At 42.2% G+C, this 24704-nt stretch overlaps 1 protein-coding gene across 1 annotated transcript; it reads right to left on the bottom strand.

The window, feature by feature from the left end:
- Positions 1 to 18599: 18599 nt before the first annotated feature.
- On the bottom strand, positions 18600 to 20980 carry LOC129591075 (uncharacterized). Its single transcript, XM_055486595.1, has 3 exons — positions 20843 to 20980; positions 20539 to 20686; positions 18600 to 19078 (listed from the first exon to the last, which is right to left on the bottom strand). Exons 1-3 carry the CDS (start codon positions 20978 to 20980, stop codon positions 18729 to 18731), a joined length of 636 nt encoding a protein of 211 aa, XP_055342570.1. The 3' UTR covers positions 18600 to 18728.
- Between the last annotated feature and the right edge of the window lie 3724 nt (positions 20981 to 24704).

Below are 24704 nucleotides of genomic sequence, written 5' to 3'. Positions count from 1 at the left end.
TGCAATCATTTCCGCCAATGGTTACCAGCCAAATAGAAAAACAAGTGCCGAGGCAACCCAGTGGCTGGAATGGATCGGACTGGATCATCCGAATATTCAGCACGGAAGAAACGGTAAAGAACGCAAGTTTGACCGATACTTTGTAGACGGCTTCGATCCGGACACGAACACCATTTACGAGTACAACGGATGTGTTCACCACGGACACCCTGCGTGTACCAATGAAGATGACCGGGCGCCGTTTTCGCTCAAGAAAATGTCGGAAATGTACGAGCAGTGGATACGCAAGAAGCTTTATTTGGAAGGAATGGGTTACAACGTGGAAGAAAAGTGGTCTTGCGAATGGTTACAGGAAAGAAAAGATCCAGACATTCAGCAGTTTCTTTTGAATCAGAATCTACGTGACCCACTTCAACCACGCGAAGCCTTTAAAGGCGGTCGGACTAACGCCTCGTGCTTGTTCAAGGAAGTCGAAGAAGGAGAGCAAATCTTACATTACGACATTGTGTCGCTGTACCCTTTTATCAACAAAACCGCTGAATACCCCATCGGGCATCCTAAAATTATCGTTTCAAATTTCAAGCCGGTTACTGAATACTTTGGATTTGTGCGGTGCAAAGTCCTGCCACCAGCCAGAATACGCTTTCCTGTTCTGCCGGCCACCGTCAATAACAAGCTGGTGTTCACTTTGTGTCGTACATGCGCTGACGAGGGACTCAACAACTACTGCTCGCATACTGATGAACAACGGAGTTTTGAAGGCACCTTTTGCACTCCAGAGCTGCATATGGCTATCAGGCAAGGTTATCAGGTTAAAGAGGTGTACGAAGTTTGGCACTGGAGTGAAACCCGGGTAGGCCTGTTTAAAGAATATGTAGATATGTTCTACAAAGAAAAGTTAGAAGCCAGCGGTTTTCCTACCGGCTGTACTACACAACAGCAGAAAGAGCGGTACGTTCAGGAAGTCGCCCTTCGTGATGGAATTCTTCTGGATATTAATCGCATTGAAGACAATCCTGCAAGACGAGCAGTTGCCAAGCTGATGCTGAATTCCTTTTGGGGAAAGTTTGGACAAAGAGACAATCTGCAACAAACTGTGTTCATCTTTTGCGTCAAACAATACCTTGATCTGATACGATCCAAGTCCGTTGAAATCCACTGTGTTCACGCCGCAACTCCGGAGTGCATGATGGTCACTTATTCACAGAAAGACGACTACAACGAAGGCAGCAACTGTGCCAATCTCGCGATCGCAGCCTTTACTACTAGTCACGCACGCATTCAGCTTTTCAAAACCATGGCCAAGCTCGGACCGCGCCTTCTGTATTTTGATACGGATTCCGTGATCTTCGTCCACAAAGAAGGACGCTGGCTGCCCGATATCGGGAGCGGACTTGGTCAATGGAGCAGTGAGCTAAAGCCTGATGAGCACATTGTCCGGTTTGTATCTTGCGGCCCGAAAGTATACAGTTACGAGACCAATACTGGTCGAATCCAGCTGAAGGTTAAGGGCATGACACAGAACGGTTACACCGACGACATCCTAAACGACGATCTTCAGCGCACCGGAGAAAAGCTCGATTTCGCAAAATTAACCGAAATCTTGGAGGGAGCCACGCTGCCTGTACGTATTAATTAAAAACGAAAAACTTTACACCGTTGTCAATCATAATTTACCATTATCAATTCGTTTTTGCAAAGGTTGTTTACCCGGAATACATCAAACGGAACTTCAAAGCGCAGGAAATTTCCACCATCCGTCTAAAGAAACATCTGCGCATGGTGTATGATAAGCGCGTGTTGTTGGAGGATTTTACCACAGTGCCTTTCGGTTTCAAGAACCCGGTAAGCGTGTTCAGTCACGTCTGTGCCGCTGTGTCAGATCGATAGTCAGATGTCGATGAAGAATGCGATGATACAAAACACTAAGTACGGTGTGCAGACTTTTATGCTTATATTCAGTTTTCTGTTTACTGCTCACAGGACCCGCAGCCACCGTAATGGACTTGTATCTGGAAGACGCAACGACCGTGTGGTACGAGATTAAACGTGACTCGTACATGGGATTTCACAAGAAGACCAGTGCCGTATCATTCTGCAAGACCTTTTCGACTGAAGCTAACCAACGCTTTGTGTATACTGCCATGGAATTATCTTCGTCCGTTGTTTCGCAAATACTTCATCACATTTCTGATGGCACTATTCAGGATCTTTTGGACTCTTCAGTGTTAAAATGTAAGCCGATGGAACTTTTCTTGCATGGTGATGGGGTAAATGATAATCTTAAGATTAATTTTAAGACTGGAAAATTTTTCTGCATTTATTTTTCTCAAGCCAGGAATAAAGCTGTGTTGAAGTTTTCGCACGATAAATTCTCTACTATTTTTTCAACACTACGTTTGATGTTTTGATGCATTTATTTTTATACAAAAAGAGAAAAAACCCAAAAAAAAAATTAACAAAAGAGGAAAAAAAAAATAATAAAAAAAAGCCCTGAAAAAAAAAGAAAATAAAAAATGAAAAAAGAAAAAAAAAAGTAAAAAACGGCGTGGGAAAAAATGATAAAAAAAAAATGGGGAAAAACAGAAAAAAAAGGGCAAAAAAACCCCATCTGTACCTATGTTAGAGATGCCTGTTAAGGCAATCTGACACGGCTACAGTTGAGGTGTCACTGCTCGAAAATCTGTAATTTCAGTTACTGATTTACCAATGGCAGAAGTTTACGAAGATTTACAAGTCAGACACAGGACGCAACTTACGACAGAAGCGAACGAACTAACATATATGAAAATATATCAGGGACAGGGTGGTTGTACAAAGTAAGTTTGACTCTCTCTTTTTCTTCGGATGTTTTCTGTTCAATCGCAAAAATGGTGGATCCTAAAGATTTGGAACCTACGTATACGCATTATCGTCGTGACTATCAGGACGAGGTTGTCCTTTTCAATTCGAACATGGTGGATGTGAATAAGCGCATAGAGACGTTCTTTGGCTTTTTAAATCTGTTCCCTGGTCAGGATATATACCAGATGGCTGAGGCAGGGTTCTATCACCGCGGCGCTGGCCGGCTGTATTGTTTTACTTGCGGACTGGGTGTTGAAGATCTCCTACCTTTTGAGGATATCAGTGTGCATCATGCCAGACATAGCTACATGTGTGAGCATCTAAATACTGTGGTTAGCAAAAAATTTATAAAGAACGTACTGGATGTGCAAGAGCAGCTAAGCGGATGGTTACTCAGTCGATGGAATCGGAGAGTTCTGAATTTCAACTGTGGTTGCGATGACTCCGAGGATCAAGTTGATGGGCCATATGCTCATTCCGATATGGAACTGGACAATCTGCCGGATGTCAGTGAAGTGAAACCCGCTGATGGTGTGGATATCTGTCCCCCGTATCCTTAATCATACTTGTCCTATGGGTAGAGGTGAATATGGCAGAAGTATGTTGAAAGTTATCTAGCACGGCGTTTGTGACACATATTTTACACTTACTTTAATTTGTTCTGCTTGCAGTCAATAATATTCAACTTATCGTACACGATGGATTTTCCCGAACTGAAGTACCAGTTTCAGGATGGCAGCGTCAAGTGCTATGAGATCACCAGCAAATCTTCACTATGGTTTGATACAGTCGGTAACACTGTTCTTCTTGCTCGCAGTCCCGCTTCTGACGGACTTAATACTGCCCGGCAGAAAGGTATTATACTGGACTTACCTGCCATTAATAATCTACTCCTACTGCTGAACGAAGGCAAAATTCGATTGGGTTTGGACGCTGCGTGTATTGGACAATCCCCAAAGTACGCCCACATAAAAGATGCCAACGATACGGTTATCGATATTAAACTGGCTTACCACGCCTCCTTTGGACGTACGATCTCTATCTCGTTTGAGGGAGCCTTAATTATGCTGGGTTACCGGAATTTTCGGAGCGTGTGCAAACTGCTTAGCCAGCTTATTCCTAAACCGTAAATAAACTTGTTCGAACTAATTATTTCCTATTATTATTTATAAAATCATCTAAGAAAAAAAAATGTAAAAAAATCATAAAAACGGAAAAAAAAAGAGGGCGTTGCCCCCAAAATCTGCATTACTTTTAGCTTGTCTGCGGCCAAGCTGAAAGTATTGTGGTTTCTGGGTAGCACTCTAAATCAGGAAAGTTCCAGATTTCTTTGGAAGGCGGGTCTTGCCTTCTGATTGGCTTACGGTGCACGGAAATTTCTGCTTCTGCTCCGTAGCAGATATGAACGAAGAAATGCATATAAAAGGGTATGAAGGAACAGGTCTGAAATCAGTCTCACTTCATTTTCAAATTTGCACGGTTCTGATTTCATTCTACATGGAAAATGATTCACCATATCATAACTGTTGTTGTGTTTGACTGCAAGTTTGATCTGCAGAAAATTGCATCGTCCACTAAGTGTACATCTGTGAAGGACTTTAAGGCGCTCAATCTTACATCTTATGATGGGAGCTATTGCCAAGTTTTCAGTTCGGGCAAAGCGATCATCAATGGTGGTACTTCTGAAAAAGAAGTACGCACTCTGTTGAAGCGATACCGTTTTCGCTTAACCCATCTTGGTTTTTCGGCCAACGTTCTCAGCAAGCGCATTGCAAATATCATGGCGACGTACAATCATCAGCATCCCATTAATCTGTATAAATTTGCGAAAGCCAACAGCCTGTATTACGAGCCAGAACTGTTTGATGCGGCCAAAATGCGATACGACGATCTGGGAATCACGGTTAAAGTGTTCAGTTCGGGAAAGTGTACGATTTTAGGCGCCAAGAGTGTCAAAGCAGTAAACACCTGCATTGACCGCCTCCGATCCACTCTCCCGTCTAATCCACCACCGTCTTCTGACTTTGATGTAAGTGCCGTGCGCAAAAAACGAAAATCTGCTACCTCGGACATTGACGAGTTTGTCCAGAACCTGGAGGCGGAGCTTATGCGTGAGTCACAGGTTGGTACCACCACCAGCACCGCTACTCAAGGTACACAGACCACACCTCGCAAGCGCAAACGGCTGCCGGAGACAGATATGATGTGCGGGTTCAAAATTAGTACTAAATCTGTTAGTCGAAGTACGCAGACCACACCTACGCAGACTACACCTCACAAGCAAAATCGGACCAGTCCAGTTAAGGTTGATTCGAGTCAGCCTGTTCAGGAGGAAAGGTCCAACGAGTTGGAAGAATGGCTGAACGAAATTGACAAATGTGGAGAGGAGGAGCCAGTCCTCACTTTATCACAATGCGATAAACTGGTTGCACAATGGGGAGATAATTCCACCGGAATCGACCAGCGTGACGAGTGCAAAACGGAAGAAGATGAGCCAATTTTCACGTTAACACAGTGTGAGAAACTGGTTGCGCAGTGTCCTAATAGAATTAGCGGCTTGTTTACCTTGCCGGAAGATTTTTCTTAAGAATTTCAGTTAATTTGCACGAATCTTTATAAAAAATGAGTTTTTCACATCGCAAACTTTGACTTTTACGATTTAACGTTTTCGTTGACTCTACATGCAATGCTATACATTTTTCTGAGTTTTTCAAATACATGGTAGGCAGTTATTTGTATTCGGTGTTCTGGTAAGAAAACTCCATATATTCATTTCAAGAAAATGCGAAAAAAAGAGAGCTGAATTGCTCCAAATCGGTAGAAGTTTTAACTTGTCTGCGGCCGAGTTGAATCTACTACTGTTTTGGTAGTTTGCTCATTAAGCTGGTACAGGCTGCTAGGTTGTGTATATGTTGTAAATACTGTGTTACAATGGAGCGTGTTAATTTTGATTTTCGTTTCAAGACACCGTGTTCGGTGTACGTTTGTGGACCCACAATGTCTGGCAAGTCCACTTTGATTATAAAGTTACTGAAAGAGCCGCATAAGTACTTTTATCCTTGCCCCAAGCGTATTGTATATGCATACGGGAGTTGGCAGAATTTGTTCAAAGATTTCCCATCCCCTGTTGAATTAATATCTGATTTCAATAAACTGTTTGAAGAAGGATTTTTCAACCCTGTTGTTCCAACGCTACTCATTCTTGATGATCTAATGGAAGAATTAGCAAATAATGTAAAAGCCTCAACACTTTTCACGCGAGATGTGCATCATAAAAATGTGACTGCCGTTTTTATTTCGCAAAATATGTTCAAACAAGGAAAAAGCATGCGTGATATAGCTTTGAATTCTCAATATCTGATTTTGTTCAAAAGTGTGAGAGACATTCAACAAATTCGTGTCCTGAGTCGGCAACTTGGCATGAAACATTTAGAGGACGCATACAAGAAGGCCATTAAGGAACAATACGGATACCTGATTATAAACTTACGACCTGAGACTCCGGATAATCTGCGACTCCAATCGCATATTTTTACTCACAGGCGTATTTATACACCATGAATCCTTCAGAAATTTTTGATATAGTTCGCGCATTGCAAACAATGTCACCTATACAGCGGAGGAACTATTTTGCGCAATGTACCAAGAAACAAATGAGTGCTATAGAGGAGGCATGTTTAAATTTGTTAAAAAATTCAGCCAGTCTTAGCAAAACAGAAGTCCAGCAAGCTAGAAAATATGCAGCAAGCATTAAGCGACTGGCAAACCGCGATATTCCGCGAAAACGGAAACAGAAAATTTTGCAGCAGAAAGGCGGATTTCTTGGTGCCTTACTACCAATATTAGGAACACTGTTATCTACATTCATTGCAAAATGAAGACGTATGTGCTCGTACCGGAGACAGAATATAATACGGTGATGAAGCCGTGTCCAACACCCTGGACGAAAGCGTATCAAATTCGGAGCGAAATCGAAAGACATTTGCAGCACCAAGACAACACCGAAACAAACCCTGGTGTACAAAAGCCTCCTCAATTGGACCTCGTAGCCTCGCAACCGACACCGGTATCAATCCAGACCGAAATTTCTAGTGCACCGTTGCGGTCAACCATTACTCACGATCATGCCGCACAAGTGGATACCGTACCCATGGTTCAGTATTTTCCTGAACCAAAACCTCTAACAGTAGACACTCAAGTGCAATCCGATCCAATCGAACCTACGGTTCAGTATATTGAAAACGAAAAGCCTGTATATTACCCGGTGTCCGTGCCTCAGTATATCAATGTACCGGGAAAACCAATTGTGCGGCATGTTTATAAACCGCAGCCAAAAAATAAACGGATTTCCAAGCAAGCCCGTATTAAAAGTACATCTAGTACAATGCGGCAACCAAATCTGACTAAAATTACTAAAGGACCAGCAATACCTGCCCTGTCTTACAACACCCTAAACCCGCAGCCTGTGTATCAAAATGTTCCAATGCTTCCAGCGGGCAATCCGTACTGGGAATTACGCAGTCCTTCTCCTACGCTGGCTTTAGCTGACAACACTACTGTGCCGAATGTTGAATGGCCAGAAAGTGACGATGATTTAGATTCTTCATATGCGATACCACCCGCAGCCTTAGTACAGCCTTTAACGTACGAGCAGCCGCAGCTACCCACTAGTTCAAGCAGGAAAGCTATCACATATGCGCAGCCACAATTACCGGCATCTCAACAGTTGGAAGCTTTGACTTACGAGCAGCAAAGTATTGCAGCACCTGCGGCCAGAAAAGCACTTACTTATCAGCAGCATAGTTTGCCAGCACCGGCAATCACGCCAGCATTGACATATAGGGCACCAAACAAAACCCCCGTTCCAGCAATTTTATACAAGCCAGAAGAAATAGTGCCGCTGCGAAGCAAAAAAGCCAGAAGTGATAACCAGCCTCCAACAAAGAAACGAAAAACACAACACCAGACTGGTGGTGGTGGTTGGATATCTTTTGCATAATGGTTTCATTGGATGATTTGTATTTGGACCCCTCTAACCCAGGTAGCTTGGGCGGAGTTCAGCGTCTGTACGCAGAAGCTAGTAAACACGGATTCACTAAAGAGCAAGTTGAACGATACTTGCAGTCAAAAGACACCTACACCGAACACCGGCCGCACCGCTCAAAATTTAAAAGAAGAAAAATCATATGTGTCGGTGTAAACGATCAACATCAAATTGACCTTGCCGATATGCAGAAGTTTTACAAGGAAAACGATGGAGTGAAGTACCTGTTAACATGCATAGATTGCTTCTCACGATATGCATGGGCGATTCCTGTAAAATCAAAGAAACCAAGGGAGATCGTTCGAGCGTTGGAAAAAATCTATGGAGATTTACGTACACCGCCGCTAAGATGTCAGAGCGATAATGGAAAAGAATTCACGGCAAGGGAAATTAGAGATTTCTTTCGCGACTGTGGAGTCACTTTCTTTACCACAAAGAACGACGACATAAAATGTGCGATGGTGGAGCGCTTCAATAGAACGCTCAAGGACAGACTTTATGTCTACATGACAGAGAAGCAGACCTACCGATACCTGAATGCACTGGATAATGTAGTATCAGCATATAATAACAGCGTGCATTCGGCTATAGGCTTTGCACCAAATGAAGTGGACGTAGAAGAAGCTCGCGTTATTCGGGGAAAAATGCTTGAGGAAGATGAAATGGATACAATTAAACCTCCTGTTTTTGCTGTTAACGACTATGTGCGACTTGCCAAAAAGAAACTTACGTTTGAGAAAGGCTATGAAACAAACTACACGGAAGAGCTTTTCAAAATAGTCAAAGTTGTCAAGAAAGGAAAGCAATGGTTGTATGCAGTTGAAGATTTATCAGGTGAAGCAGTGGACGGCTTGTTCTATCGTCAAGAGTTGTCGAAATTTAATATGACTGAACGACCAGGTCATAAAATATCACGCATATTAAGGACGAGAAAGCATAAAGGAAAGGAACAATATCTCGTGCGATGGTATGGTTACGGACCAGCTTATGATTCATGGGAAGATAAGGAGAATCTGAAATGAGTTTTTACATGTCATTACCAAGTTCTGCATCCAAGACGATATTCCCGGATAATCGTCCTGGCTGCTATACGACACAACTCGTCCGTTCAATTGACTTAGACGGAGAATGGGAGGTTGGACTTTCTGAGCTAATTCTCCCGCCAATGGAAATGCGTTTTCAGTCAGATCTAAAGGTTGGGATAAGCAAACCATATTTTCCGACTTTTGAAGTGCGTACGCTGCCAAGGAAATTATTCTATAGAGATGAATATGATTTAATCAGTAGCGTAAACGAAATGCTCACATACAATCCGCGTTTCGCTCGCAACTTGGACTTTCGCTACAGCCACCACGACTTGATTAACAGAGAGCCTGAAGACTTACCCCAAACAACGGAAGACGAAAAAAAGCAGTATGAAAAACTCCCTTATGCAGCCATCAAAATTCAAGGAGATCATGGACAACTTTTCGTGCGCGGTGACAGTCAAGTTATATTTGAAGGAGCGGAGTATACACGTGCCCTTGGATTACACGATAATTATCCTTATATGGGGATCGAAAAGGAACCTTTCGTGTTACGTCCACCAAAACATTGTCGCATTGTGAACATTTACTGTGATTTAGTGGAATATCAACTCGTAGGGGATGCAATGGTCCCTGTTCTGCGCACGTTGTGTACCGAAGCCAGTTCGTACGATGGTACTGTTCTGCGCTTTGAGAATCCGCATTACTTGCCTGTTCAAAAACAGACATTTAGCTCAGTGGAGATTGAAGTGACTGACGACAGAGGAGAAGAAATACGATTTCATAGTGGAGTAGCAGTGATTAAGTTACATTTCAGACCAAAAAGATATTAACCATGGTACTGAAAGAGCACCATTTTAGCGAATCTCGCTACACAGATTTATTTGCCAAACAGCATGGCTTCGCTATGCCAAAATACCGAGGCGCCCCAGTTTTTGGTGGCAGCTTTTGGGGGCGGGTGATTGGATTTGCTAAAGGTCTATTTAGCAAAGCTGCACCATACATTTCGAGCCTTGTAACCAAAGCACAACCACATATGAAGACAGTTGCTTCTAAGGCAGTGGAGTCGGTCATCGATACAGCAGTAGAAAAAGTTAACAAAAAGCTAAAAGAGTCCGCCGGCGAAGAAATGGGCATTAAGGGAGGACGCAGGCGACGGAGAGTACGAAGACACAAAGCGCAGAACACACGTCGACAAGCCAAACGCACGCCCAAACGAAAAGGAACAAGAAAACGAACCAAGCGACAGTTAGCTATCGACGCTATCGCCAATAGATTTTGACAAAAATGGCCATGATCGAAGCAAACTCGGAGCCTTCAATGCTTCTGGAAAGCCATCTATTTTACCTACCGGCAACACTGACAGAAAGATGGAATACGAAGGACTATGACATTGGACCAGCTCAAGCAACATTCGATTCAGCAAACGATATTGTTTTTACTATTGCTCCATCTCTGAGTGAGTTGGTGAGCCTAGCGGATATTAGATTTAAGTGTGACTTGCACGTTACGAATAAGGATGGCGCAGATTTGAAAGACTCGGACTGTCTGGCACCAATTAACAACATTTTGCACAGCTTATTCCAATCTGTTACCGTTAGTATCGGTGGCAGGAATGTCACGGATACAAGCACGCTGTATCACTACCGTGCGTATCTAGAGTCGCTGCTCGGCTTTACGGATCAAGCTCAAAAATCGCAGCTAACCCTATCAGGATTTGCACTGGATAATAACTGGGAGAAGAAACCAGGTCATGTAACATCAGCGGATGCGGCGAAAGTGAACCGTTTCTGTAGCGATGGAGCTAACAAACGGCGCGATTGGCTACAGAATATGAAACCGTTACAATTGTCAGGCAAGCTGCACTGTGATCTGTTTCAACAAGAAAAATCACTCCTGCCTGGAGTTGAGCTCACAATTAAATTGGTGAGGAACAAAAATGAAGTGGTTTTTGTTGCTGACAGTGATAGCAACGCCCCGAAAATTGTGGCTATAAGAAATCCACGTTTGCAAGTAAGAAAATTTGAGCCATCTCCGGATTATTTTACCGCATTGAGCAAACAACTACTCAGCAACACAGTCAAATATCACATTGAGCGAGTGGTGATGCGTGAACATACACTTATTCTTGGACAGCAACAGGCTGTTTGGTCCAATATTGTAATGGGACAGTTGCCGAAAATTATGATTTTTGGCCTAGTGCCTAGTCGCTCGTTTGCCGGCGAATATGCATCATCACCATTTAATTTCACGCACTGCAATTTAACGAACATTGTTGCCGAGATTGACGGTCAGCTGTTTCCCACACAAGGCTACAATTTAAACTACGAGAAAGGCAGCTCTATACAAGGCTATGAAGGCTTGCTTGATACACTTGAACGTCTTAACGAAGGAGCAGGTGAATTGCCAATAGACCGCGAACAGTACAACAAGGGGGGATTCTGCCTATACGGTTTCGATTTCACACGTGGACACACAGGGCGAGGAGCAATGTCCTTATCGCGTCATGGAAATCTGAACATACATTTGAAATTTGCTAAGGGTTTGGAAGAAAATGTTGTTTGTGTTGCCATGCTAGTATTTGATAACGTTATAGAAATTAACAATAATCGTCAAGTCATTTTTGACTTTGCACCATGAACAACATACAGATCCAAGCCGCACTACAGAGAGATCCAAAAATCCGCGAGATTTTTATCGGAGTGTATTCTGCCAACAGAATCCCAGACAAGGAATTTCCCGGCGCTTACATTGTCAATACGGAAGTGGAGGGCGATCCCGGACAGCACTGGGTTGCATTTTACTGTGTCTCACCAGGCATACTTGAGGCTTTTGATTCATACGGTAAAAACCCGTCCGTTTACTCGCAACATATCAAGAACTGGATGGGGGATGACTTTATTATTTTATCTAACACGGAGCGACAAAGCGTAGACAGCACAGTATGCGGCCAGTACTGTATGTTCTTTGTTACGCTACGCTGCTACGGATACACATACAAGGATGTCATGTCAGCGTTAACCAAGCATAAAGGAGTGAACGATGTGTTCGTATGCAAATTTATTAACAAGTTTTTCAGTATGCGAACACGAGTAAAAGACCGGAACTTTATAAATGGACTTCTCAAAAATTAACAGAAAGCAGGTCGCAGGTACCGTTTTCTGGGTGATTATGTTTGGCCTCTTACTCAGTTTCTATTCCCTGCAAATCTATCAATCCATTAGGGGAAACAGAAATATAACGGAAATCGATATCAAGGCATCGAAGGACGTGACAGAAGCGTTTCTAAATACTCTGAGATTAACGTCAGATGACGTGGGCGGAAACAATTTGACAAGCTACAATGGATAAAAAAGATTTCATATTCTACAGCATTGTCTCGACATTGTGCATTATTTTGTGGACGTTGGAAGTGTACGTTCAAATCAAAATGACATCACAGCTGCCTAGTGATCCGGTTATGATCCCTGAAGTCATGTTCAACAAGATTTTTCATAACGTAACTAGCCTATTGAGTGGACGACAAATATACAGAATAACCGGCTACGGACCTTTAACTGTTTAAGTAAAAAAATGGCAGATGTAAAGCTACTCTCAATGTGCAGATCCATGAAGGTATGAGTATGTCAGAAGTCAACCAGGAAACAGCATTACGTATCATCACGGTGGACATTCAGTATTAAACAAACCAGTTTTCTCTTTCAAACTAGAACTAAGAATGTCTTCAATCAAGCCACAACCTAAAGACGCTATGTCCGTTAACACAGAGGAGAAGGACGGTGTGAAGTATTACCATTTTACCGAAACTCTGTGCATGGGGTGGCGTGCCGCTAACAAGTCTTTTATGCTTGTACGGGTATGCCCTGGCGGTTTGGTGAATAATGATCCTAATGCAGGTTTTGAACAGTCTGTTGAGAGTATGGATGAGTATGATGTGCGTGTGGCTCGCAAACTTATTAGGATGGAACTCTCCGGTGAGATGCCCCAGACACTTGTCAAATCGATTAATTGTTGGCAACCTATTGTTCGGGTAATCGCTGATGCCAAGCGTAAAGATTTGTTCATCAAAGTGAACGGACATGCGATAAATAAGCAAGCACAGATCTGTTTTATACGTCCAGCTAACGGTGGACCCGTGGAAATATCTGCATTAGAGTTCCGGATGCTTTGTGCAACTCTCATGACACTGATCGATCAGTAATGGTAAGCGGTATAGTCAGAAGTTGTACAGAAATAACATAGCCACTTTGAAGGTCAGAAGTGTAGCGGTTACACACATGCATCGCTATCTAGGAAAAACTAGGAGTCTATAATCACATATCTCGCCTTCTGCAGCCGCCAATATGGAGCGCCTATCTTTACCGTTGTTATGCCTTTCCCATGGCGTGCTATGGTATCACTTAACGGACAACATTCGCGTGGGTGTCAGAATACAGGATGGGCATCTTATTATCGGATCATTAGCAGCTCGTGGATCCAGTTGGAGTCTTGTGCAATCCGTCGGCGAGTATGATAAAGCAAGTGTTATACGGATGGCAAAGTTGTATGTAGACGGTACAATTCTTCGGATGTGGGATCGGGCTTTTACTTCACGGAAAACTCAGTGCTATCGAATCAGGACCGACACAGGGAGAACCGTTCGGATCCGTCTCAGACCACACTTATGGGACACAAACTGCTTCCGCATCACTAGCGCTGGTGCTGTGCCCTTGGATCTAACTTTTGTTCAGTTTAGTGGCCTATGCGCCAAATTAGCTGTTCTAACACTCTGAATATATTTTCCCCAATGAAATAAATAAAAAAAAGCAAAAAAAATCAAAATGCAAAAAAAAAGAGGGCGTTGCCCCAAATTAGTGACGGTCTTAGCTTGTCAGAATAATCGACAGACAAGCTGACATCGTTACTATTTTGGGAACCTTTTTTGCATTAAGGAATTGCACAGACGAACCACAGTATGTAGTACACCTCTAATTGGACATGGAATCAAAGTTGGAAGAAATTTCATACCCCGGTTTGGAGGGGATAAGAACTTATCGCTTTGGAAATGGCAAGACTTTTGTTTTCTGGCACTATACTGCTGGTATAATGGTTTTAGCAAACAATGTATCGTCAGTGGATGAATATGGTTATGGGGAAGCGAAAAGAACGGGGATAACTTTAACACAACGATTGCTAGAATTTCTACAGTGGATGACTGAAATGGAGCGCTATGCTCCTGAGTTAGACCAGCCCGAGCATGTTTACACATTAAATACAGAACTCGAAATTATACTGCACCCGTTAACGTCTATGTACATCCCTTCTATAGAATTCAAACAAGAAGGTCGAAAGCTCAAATTGTCAGCTTTCACACTACTTCAGATCTTAGAAGTTATAAGTTAAGGTAGTGTTATACTGGTTAGTGTTGTTGTTGTTGTTACATTGTATAAGATTCTAATATTCAATTTTACTTTGTAGATGACCCCGCCACCGGCAAAGAAAGTCAAGACAGCCGCTGAGACCGCTCAGCAGAAAGAAGCCGCCCTGGAGGTCCAGGTGGCCCATCTGCGCCAGGCCAATTTCGACTTGTCCAAAGAGCTGCACCTGGCCAAAAGCCTATACGACTCTCTGCTGAAGAGAGTTGACAGTGAGCGGGAACAACGGACGGTCGCAGAGCGCCAGAAGCTGAAGGAGCAAGCGGCAGCCGAACGGGCGGCGCTGCGGCAGAAGGTAGAGGGTGCAGCCTCGACCTCGACTGACAGCAGCGAAGCCGTCAAGGTCTGGTTGGATCCGGAGGCCGTCAAGCGGGCTGAAATCCGTATTACTTTGGACGGAAACATCCAAAAATATTCGAAAGAGCTGATTAAGCTCATGGTCGGTATTTTACCTATTTTACATCATTTTATTTTTATTAATTGAATATTTGTTGTAATTGTAATCGGGTTTTTAGGTTGACCAGCAGAAGTGCAAGGAAGAAATCGTCAAGCTGACAACTGCAATCCTTGCCATCGAACAGGGGAAGCTTCCGCGGATTATTCCTGAGTGTTTGAAGCCGATTGCTAACGCCAATTATACTGCCTGCTACCCGGAAGAAGCCAATCAGCTCCGCGACACCAACATCAAGGCCATGATCTGGGAAGTGCGTTGGCGTGTTGCCAAAGCTGCCTCGGACGACACCCAGAAGAAGTTGGCTGGGTTGACCCGCCAAGGCAGCGAACTGTTGGAGAGTGTTGCCGCGATTTACGGGGGGCGCATTGCAGAATTGTTGGTCACGGGTTGTATTAATCGCTACGCTGAGATGAAACATAACCCGTATGCGCATGCATATCTGAAATACCTGACTGTTACCGCTACCACCACCACCACCACCACCACCACCACCAGTGAGTGAATGCAGTTGTTGTGTGTGTGGTTGTCAAGACGAAGGCGGCGGCGGCGGCGGCGGGTGCTGGTTGGTGGTGGTGTGGTCCATATTAGTGGTGGTTATAGTTGTTGGTGGTGGTGGGCGGTTAAGGTAGTATGTTAGCGCTATTGTTAATCAGGTAACGGGGATTTTTTGCATGCCGTTGTTATTGTAGTGTATGTTCTGAAGGTAATTGCCGCTGTCTGTTATTTGCTGATTAATAAAATGATGTTTCGGGTACAGTAGTTGCTTTAAGTAAAATAAAATTAATATAATAAAAATAAATAGGTAAAACACACACACACACACACACACACAGTACACAGGGAGAGAGCCCGCCCCACGGAAGTCCATGCTATTTGTACGGGCGGGGGCGGGGGATGCTATCCCGACGCGGGAAAGGGGCGGGGGATGCTATTTGGACGCAAAAAAAATGCTATTTATTCCGCGAGTACTCTTCTCGTGTCGGATTGTAAAATTTTTGCAACAGTTAACGCTTGAATGTGACCTTTCAACTACTGGAAGTTTTTTGCAACAGTTTGGAAGTTATTCCACTGGTATTTAACATCGCGATGTCGGGGAGACGAGGTAAAAGAACCAACGCCAACGCTCTCCAACCACCGGCAAAGCGACCAGCAAGGGAGACATTAACGTATCACTCCCAAACAGAACTGTTACAGTACAGGTGAACAAAAATTATGGAGACTGATCTTGGCCGTTGCACCTTGTAGTTGAATAATACGAATGCGGTTTGCTCCTATTATCTGATCTGATTGTTATTGTATTTGTGCGCGCAATTTGTGGTTCTAATTTGTTACATAGTTGTGACTTTCTCGGATCAGACTGCGCCGTCTCAGTCTCTCATGTGTTTTGACGGTTTTGACGAGATAATACATAATACACAATCATAAAGTGTGGTCGGCAAGACAGGAGGCAGATGAGCAGGTGTACATGTATGTGACTGTGTAGTGATTGTCTGCTCTATTGACCACTTCGCTGGACATCGCTGACAGCCGATGCGGCCAGCTCTGCTTGACCGCTAGCCGGCTGAGAGACCATCACTCGTCTGACTCTTTTACCAGAAACAGACAAACAATCAATCGCGCGCTGTTAAATTACCAGTTGCGCCAGCTATTTGCTTTTACGACCGCCTTCGCAAAAAAATGCATAAGAAATGAACGACTCATCCGTTCTACAATATCTAACTTGTTCCAAATAGAGGAATGTTTGTTTTATAAGGACATACTCAGTTTAGAAAATCAGTTATTTATAAAATCGGAGACCTGCTATAAATTAGTCCCCCTTAACGCTTGAATGTGACCTTTCAACTACTGGAAGTTACCAGCCTTCCCACCCTTTTTTAGCATCATGTTTCTACTCTCTAAACTTCCGCATTGGTACTTTGTAAGATATTGATTAAAGGCCAGCTCTCACTCGCGCAGCTCTCTCGCAATGGTACGCACAGAACCGCACCGGAAGGTGCACTCATACATCCTGACCACGAATCAGGATCCATCACCTGGCCACGAATCAGGTGCCGTAAAACATCCCTGGCCACGTATCAGGGAGCAGCTATTCACCTGGCCACGCATCAGGTGTCCCACTCCACGCATACGCTCCTTCCGGTGGTCGAGCATGTTCTGAGGTTTCCACGAGACTCCGCGGCTGAGCTCAGGCTGGCCACATGCCCCAACACAATCGCCGGCGTTTCTCTTATTATGTCGTTAAAGATTGTATTAAACTGCAGTGATTACGCTTTCAGCTTTCGATTCAGTTGTTATGCATCTGTTGAATAAAAGAAACAAGGGCCTCATTTGCATTCATGAAAAGTAATGTTCCTGATTTATACGTACCCAAATAAAGCAAACTCGAAAGCGTGGATTAAGAGCTGATGTGTTTGTTCTTCCTTTATTTGTTTTGTAAATCTTAGACAAAAACGTAATTTGTATGGTGAATACATAGTACATACTATAATTTTCTTAGTGCTTCGTTTGTAATTTTAAAAGCTCATATTTTTCAATACCGTATTTCTTTCGTCTGCATACATATATGTAACACATTCAAAGGCATTTCGTAACGAATGCTGCTGAAATTGTCTAAGACGTCCTGCGGATTCATCATTTCATCTACTTCATTTTCTGTTGACCTGATAAGTCCTGATTGTATTTTTTGGATTTACAACACTATTGGCCAAGTGCTGGTGTCGACAAAGTTACGGCTTCATTTAATTTCCGTTTCTCTTATTTTCATAATGATTTCCAGCAGGGATGTAGTCAATGGAAGCGTTTCTTTTCCGAAACTGAGAGTCAAAAATTAACGGTAAGCCTATTTGACTTGTACCAGCACCCGTAACACAACATATCTGAGCACGTATACAACTTTTCTTTCCTGTCGAACGTGGCTAGCACACTATCTTATATCTATAAACTGGTGTGGTCGAGTTTTGCTGCATGCCATAATAGCAGTTCCATTATTTTACTGTAATCAAGATTATGTCGAACTCCGGTACATCGATATCAACAACTTTACGCGTGAAAACCAACTTGGTAACTTCACTTATTTTCGTGTCTGCATAAAAATCATCAAGTCCAATTAATACAGTACCGTGTAATCTCTGCATTAGCACAGAAAATGATAACGTTAAAGTTATTGGCGCGCCAGCAAAGTTATCCACTAATCCACATACTTTGAAGTTTGAACATGAAGACATAATGTGAAGTTGTGAACTCAAGGGCAAGAATAACTGAATGTAATCAAAATACTGTAAATACGACATTTAATTACGTTGATCTGCCTACGAATAAACTATGCATAAACAAGTGGCGTCAACATTAAATCACGATTCATAGAATAAAGACCGTCAAGAAACATCTTTCCTTCTCGTCTTCCACTGCCATCGCGACCCGTTTGCATTCATATGAAACACTGTCCACAGCGCTGAAAAAGTTTAGAAATGGCACTGAGTAAATAAACGGTAATTTGTTTTGAAACGCCAAAGGCTTTTTAAAGAGGGTGTTCTGAAACGGCAGAGTAGTATGTTAATGGCTTTTTGGCGGCAAAGGTAAGATAAAGTTGAAATGCAAACTAAAACGGCAAAGGCAAATGGACAGCAAAGGCGAAGTTGGCGGACCCGAACCAAGCTTACCAAGGCATTAAAATTTATGGTTACTTAGGCATACTAGTGCTAAGGGCGTGACAGACGTGGGTTACCAACAGACAAAACATCCCGTTTTTTTTAACATGGAGATCTTCGCTTCGATTCGGTCGATGACATAAGAAGAAACTATGGTGCATGCACTTCTTAAAGATAATAATATTGAAGCTTAAACATTCAATTTTTTTCAGTTGCGAATAAAGCAGACCGCACCCAATGAATAACGGCTAACACGATGAAAAAGCAGATCAGCATCTATCGCGTACATAAAAACAGTTATCAGTGGTTTTTGGGAATCTTAGGTGATCCTTTTATAAAATAGGCGACCTCCGTTCTGCACTCATTGTTGCAGGCTGATTTGCGTATCGATACCAAATACTTGGTGCTGCAAGTACCCAACGACCCAGTGTAGCGGTGATAGCCATTGTTGCCTTCCTGGCTCTTTACTGGTATACTGTACCAAAATTCCGGACGATTCCATGCCCAGTCAGTGGTGCCCTCAGTGCCCGGTCCTCCCCAGATAATCTTCTCAAGACAGCCGCCGAGGTCCGCTCGTTCCAACAAAATCATGAAGGGATCGCCAAAGCACGGGTGTTCGCCTGCGTAGCGTTGTGTGCAATATGGTTTGCCTATGCACGAAATGACGAATGTCAACAGTGAAGACATAGTTTATTGTCAATAATGTCGAATTCTGCTATTTCGGATCACAGTTGAAATCGGAGCAGAGATAAACATACACACGGAAAAAACTATCTGCGCCAAAATATAATACCAAGCATGCGAATAGTGCTACAATGCAAATATCAGAGTGCAGTAGCTCATCAGTTTTTCTGCCGTGCATTTCTGTCTTCTTATACTGGCGATGTTATCTACGTACGTAGACAAGGGGATTATTTCATACTGCATAGCAGAATTACTTTTAGATATTTCATGACTGCACGGTTTCCGGCTATATTGGCTGCTGAATGTTAAAGAGTTTTGGCAGAGCGAAATATAAAAGGAAGTTTAAACGAACTGCATGCTAAACTTGCTTTCGCTTGCCTCTAGCGAATTTAGGGCTCCTTTTACCAGCGATTGTTCGCTTCAACATTATCCGAATGATTACATACAGTACGCTCCAATATCGCATAAAGCTAATGAAGCAGCTGCCTAATTAAACATCACAATTATGGAAAGGTTCAAGAAACAGGACTAATAAAAATTCAGAGAGCATGCCACACCAATACAAGCTTGTCTCAAAATATCCCATTATGATTGTCTTATCTACCGCAGCGACAAATTTACTCCTGTCAAAATTTTCAAAGTTAATTGTTATAATATGCGACACAAAACCGAATAAATAAGGTTAATACTTCTATGTTCATCATATTATTTTTATCGATATTTGGCATGCTTCGCTGTTTTCTATATTTGAATATTTCGCGAGAAATATTCAAATATACATTATTAATGCGCTAGAAATGCGCATTAATAATATATATGCCGTATGCGCTGTATTAATGCGCTAGAAATTACGGGACAAGCAGGCACAATACACATACAGTATTACGGAGAACTGTTGACCCAGACCGCACAATGTATCTGTAGCAATGCAGGAATTCTGATAATGAGAGTTACTCCGTTTATGATGCAAAAAAAATTATTTTTTAGAAAGCGGCTAAAAATTTAGATGCCGTGGAAAAATGAATATGCATAAGGACAAAACCATTAGGGTTTGATCTACTAGAACTGTACGGGAACATTTGAAAATCTAAACATTAAAGATAAAAAATTTAGAAATAACCCTCCACAGGCAGCCATCACCCTCCAATACCGTAATGCACGGGAAATATCAAATATATAAACTAGGAATCGCACAAGTTATGGTGAAATTGTTAATTTGTTTATTGCTTTTTTTTAAAAAAATCGTTTAGCGTCAGAAAATTTATTCCACAGTAATCGCTATTTTGAATTTTTGTAAGAAGCCGGTAATCATTGTTCACAGTTCATTAAACGGTAATATTCTCAGGCAATTGGCATATAATAATATTAGACGGGTTCAGTAGGTTGAATATGTTATATAATAATTTACTGTGCAGTCTGTGCTTACCAGAGCTGTGACAATTCGAGCATTGCGTCGTCGTAGTTGTTGTGGTGGTTGGTGGTGTTGGATTTTTCATGGCCAACAGGAACGGAGAAGTGGCATTCTCGCCTTTAAGAGCGGCTTGGCTAAAGTAACTCGCTGCCTTTTGACCAATCTAAAAAAATCGCATATCCTACTTTGAAACAGATGCTGCAAATTGAAATTAATTTTTCTTCTAAACAAGTTATATGGCAATCATCATTATTTATGCAGATTACCCTTTCTTATGCTGCAAGTTTCTTGGATTAAGATGTCGAAAAATTATACTCACGTCGGCCAAAGAGTCGTTGATCGCGACTTCAAATCCCTCTTCTAGTGCCGCTGAAAAACCGGCAAATACGTTGAGAACGAGAATAGAATAGTGCAAAAAAGTCAGACTGCGCATGATAACGACGAGTTGATGAGTCATTTTAACAGCGATTAAGTTAAATTCACGCTAAGTGAAATTAACGAAGAAGTTTTGGAAAAAATGTGTGAACTGCTCCAAAGTGACCCGTTCCTCTCATTTAAGTAGGCCTTCTTTTCGCAAGCTCAGCTTGAGAATCGAAGAATCTTGGAAACCGCCCGGTAAAAATGTGCTGCCTTTGAATGTTCAGCAAACTTTTTAGCATTACCACTTGAGACGTACTATTGTGATACCTGGTACTCTCAAGTTAGTGCATGATTAAAACAAGGATCTGCAGTTTTTGAAGAACCAGCAGCCCGAATAACAAGGCAGTATGGTCCTTTTCGGCAAGTACACTTGTGGCAGGCAAAAGCTGAATTCGAGAAAACATTGAAATCGGGCCCAAGAAGTGTGTTGGTTTTGAATATTCAGCAAATATGTCACCTTAGCCACTTGGGAAAATTGATATGGTGCCTGGTATTCTCCTAAGCAATACCTAACCCGAACAGCAAACTGCTGCTTTTCTGGAATCCGCGATCAAAACACTTCAAAATGTAGTCATTTTCGGGCAAACTTGTAAGTACTTGTGGCAGTACCCAGTACCTTGTAAAAGGTAGCGTATAACGCCGGCTTTCATGGAAGGTTATTCCGGGATAGCGTTTTCATAGTTTAGCATTATGACTATGTTTATTACGGAGATCAGCCGTACATGTAGCAGTTGGAAGCAGCAATTTTCGGTATAAAATTTTTCATGTAAAATTGTTTCTCTAGTAACGACAACGAGAAAATTACTACTGTACAACGCACTTTTTGGCTCTGTCAAAGCTTACAATAAAGAATATAAGTAAACTGAAGTAATACCGCTGCTGATCTGTGCTTGACGAAGACGATAAGAACGATTATTACATAAAGTTTTGGAAAGCTGCATTAAATCTGTGCTGTAGCTGTACATTTGTGTAATATCAACACAGTTACGTAGTTACAAACCACATTCCAGTTTTCGATTCCTGGATGAAATATTTTGAAATATTTCTTGGTGCGTTGAGAGTTCCTCTATACGGCAAGAATATTGTCAGCGTCGTCGATTCTGCGGTTTCTATTTTTGACCGAAACTATGAAAGGTCTCGATATTCAACGTTAATGGAAAACACGATATCTATCCATGCGGCCACCGCCACAAATTTTTGTATGCATCATATAGTGTTGGCCGTGTTGCTATCAGTTGCACATACATATACGATGGGAGTATATTAGGCTGCGCGGCAGAAAGTCATTATTATTAGTCATGGGACTTGTGGTTGCGCTCAACTTATAGGAGACGGTTTTCCGTGAGGATTATCCGTCACGAGATAGCTGGCGGCAACATATTTGCTTTTCCGGATATTTCGCCTAAGGAAAATTCTTTTCTGTGACATTTGCCCAGATGGCCATATGACGGGTCGTTGTTGCACCGGCTGTCCAGCCGTCCCCAGCGTCGACTGTGAACGCCATTTCTCGCTGGAAATTTTTTAACTGAAAAAGAATTTTCTTACAATAAAGGGTTTTGCAACTTGACGTGCTTACTTGTAATTCATGCATATATCACCACGAGGCATCACGTAAGACTAAGGCATAAAATCGAATGCGCACCACGTACGATGACGTAGCAGTAGAGGAGAGCAGTAATGAAGACAATAATACTATTTATGCAGAAGTTGTTTGTTTAGTATTCGCCGGGTTTTAAGTTTTTTTCATACATTTGAGCAATGTCATTTCATAAATATATTTTCGCGTAAAATGCCAGACTGTGTAGCGCCAGGGTGTGACCTAGGACGAGTGGGTTGCACGGAGAATCGTTCGCGGTTTTCTTTTCCCAAGAATCATGATCGGCGATCTGCGTGGGTACGCGCTCTTTCTAGGACCAATTTTACTGTTTCTGAATCATCTCGAATATGTGAAATTCATTTTGAGGAGCGTTATATCATACGCACTGATATTATCAAAAGGCCGGACGGAACGATTTTAGAATGCCAAAGAGGCAGATCGAAACTTTCACAGAATGCAATTCCCACCATATTCCCTGATAGACTTTCAGTGCACTTTTGTCTAGTACCGATTTAGTGGAACGAGCAATGACAGTTCTACAAGAACTTAAAATCAACAGCCAAGAAGACAGCGAAAAAAGTGCAAAGTATTCTTTTATTCTTAACCAACTTGCGTTAAACGAAACACTACCAAAACAGCGCCGTTTCTCCCCGGAAATGTATTCATGGAGCGCTGCGTTCTACTCCAAATCTCGAAGTGCATACAGATACTGTATTTTTGTGGCAAGACTACGGTTTTCTTTTTTAAAGAAATGTTTTACCAATAATTTTGTAGGTTTTGCAAAGATACATTTGCTCTGACACTGCCCAGCAAGATATCTTTTGAATAAAATTATGAAACCGTTTAAGTGCGGCCCGGGTCTCGGCGAGGGCCAGTTGAAGCTATTGGACACATCAGCAAAAAAATACGACGGTATTCGTAAACGCATAATTCTTCTGCACCCGGACGAAATTAATGTTCGTCCATCATACTCCTATAAAGGAGGAAAGGTACGCTCAAGAGGAAAGTTTTAGTGACTATTCAAATTTTAGTAAATCTACCCGGAATATAATAAAAAAATGAAAAAAAAGTCGATTTGTTGTTTTATGTTTTTTTAGATTACAGGTCAATCCGAGACTGGAAGGGCGCAGCAACATCCATTTTAGGATTCATGATAACCGGGTTGCTTTCTGACCTGCGAGAAATGGTGGCTATGTTTCCGGTTAGCAATGTGAAAGCCGAGGATATTTATCAGAAAACATTACGGATTATCGAACAGTTGGAGGAGAAGGGCTTCATGGTTTTCGCGGTCCTCTTGGACAACCACAAAAAAAATAAGCGTTGTTGTTCGTTATTCTGTAAAGCAGTGTTAAAATTGATCCCAGGGTGCTGCATACTGACAGGTAATGTGCTACTTCATGTTGAGTAAAATTGAAAAAATACACTTGTATTCAGCATTATATTTTTTAGCCAAAATTTCTAACGACTGCATTGAAGGAACATTCGGATCATACCGACAACTTTCGGGAGCTAGCAACTTAGTTTCTGTTTCCGAGGTGTTTGTGTCTCAGGCCAAGTTGCGGGTGAGCGGCTATTTGAAAGCGCATAAGGTTCCTTTCGGTGTTTCAAAGATCGATCGTTCTTTAACTTCTCGTGAGATAACCACAAAAGTCCACAATTGATTGTTCGACACAATTGGCTGAGTGGTTTAATCAACTTTAATGCCAATGTGGATCCCGCACTTCATTTTCCGGATAAATTAGACAAAAAAGATAATGGAATACTGACTTTTATCGCAGGATATTGCGCCTTCAAAGTGTGCCGAAAAATTTGTTGTCAAGAATGTCGTGCAGCTTTAAAAATGAACAAAGTGATGCCGTACCAGTTGGATGAGAACTGTGAATATAATCTGATTCGTAAGTTGAACAGAGGCGGATTGACGTATCCATCAGGTTCTGCGATGATGACTGCACGGTACTGCTATTTCGTTTTTTCGATCTTCACAAAGGGTGAGGGAGAAGATCTGTTCTTGCATGGAAACGTATCTCACCGAACTGCTATTATGCAGATATCCGAAAAATATTTGCAAGAGCAGTGCACAGATATGATGGAAACCAGTTGTAATGGATGGGGCGAATCTTTTGTCAACCTGTCGCGTAAAGTTATAAAAGTCTGCACAAATACT

The sequence above is a fragment of the Paramacrobiotus metropolitanus genome, unplaced genomic scaffold, assembly GCF_019649055.1.
Source record: "Paramacrobiotus metropolitanus isolate TYO unplaced genomic scaffold, Prichtersi_v1.0 Parri_scaffold0000044, whole genome shotgun sequence".
Classification (NCBI taxonomy): domain Eukaryota; kingdom Metazoa; phylum Tardigrada; class Eutardigrada; order Parachela; family Macrobiotidae; genus Paramacrobiotus; species Paramacrobiotus metropolitanus.
The sequence above is the reverse complement of the archived record's forward strand: the minus strand, read 5'-3'. Positions and strand labels throughout refer to the sequence as shown.

Bases quoted from the DNA above. Each gene is read 5' to 3' on its own strand.
- LOC129591075 (XM_055486595.1), bottom strand. From the start codon at position 20,980: ATGACTCATCAACTCGTCGTTATCATGCGCAGTCTGACTTTTTTGCAC. The intron at 20,687-20,842 runs GTGAGTATAATT...CGATTTTTTTAG, and splicing joins TCAACGACTCTTTGGCCGAC to ATTGGTCAAAAGGCAGCGAG. The intron at 19,079-20,538 runs GTAAGCACAGAC...TTTCGTGCATAG, and splicing joins CTCGAATTGTCACAGCTCTG to GCAAACCATATTGCACACAA.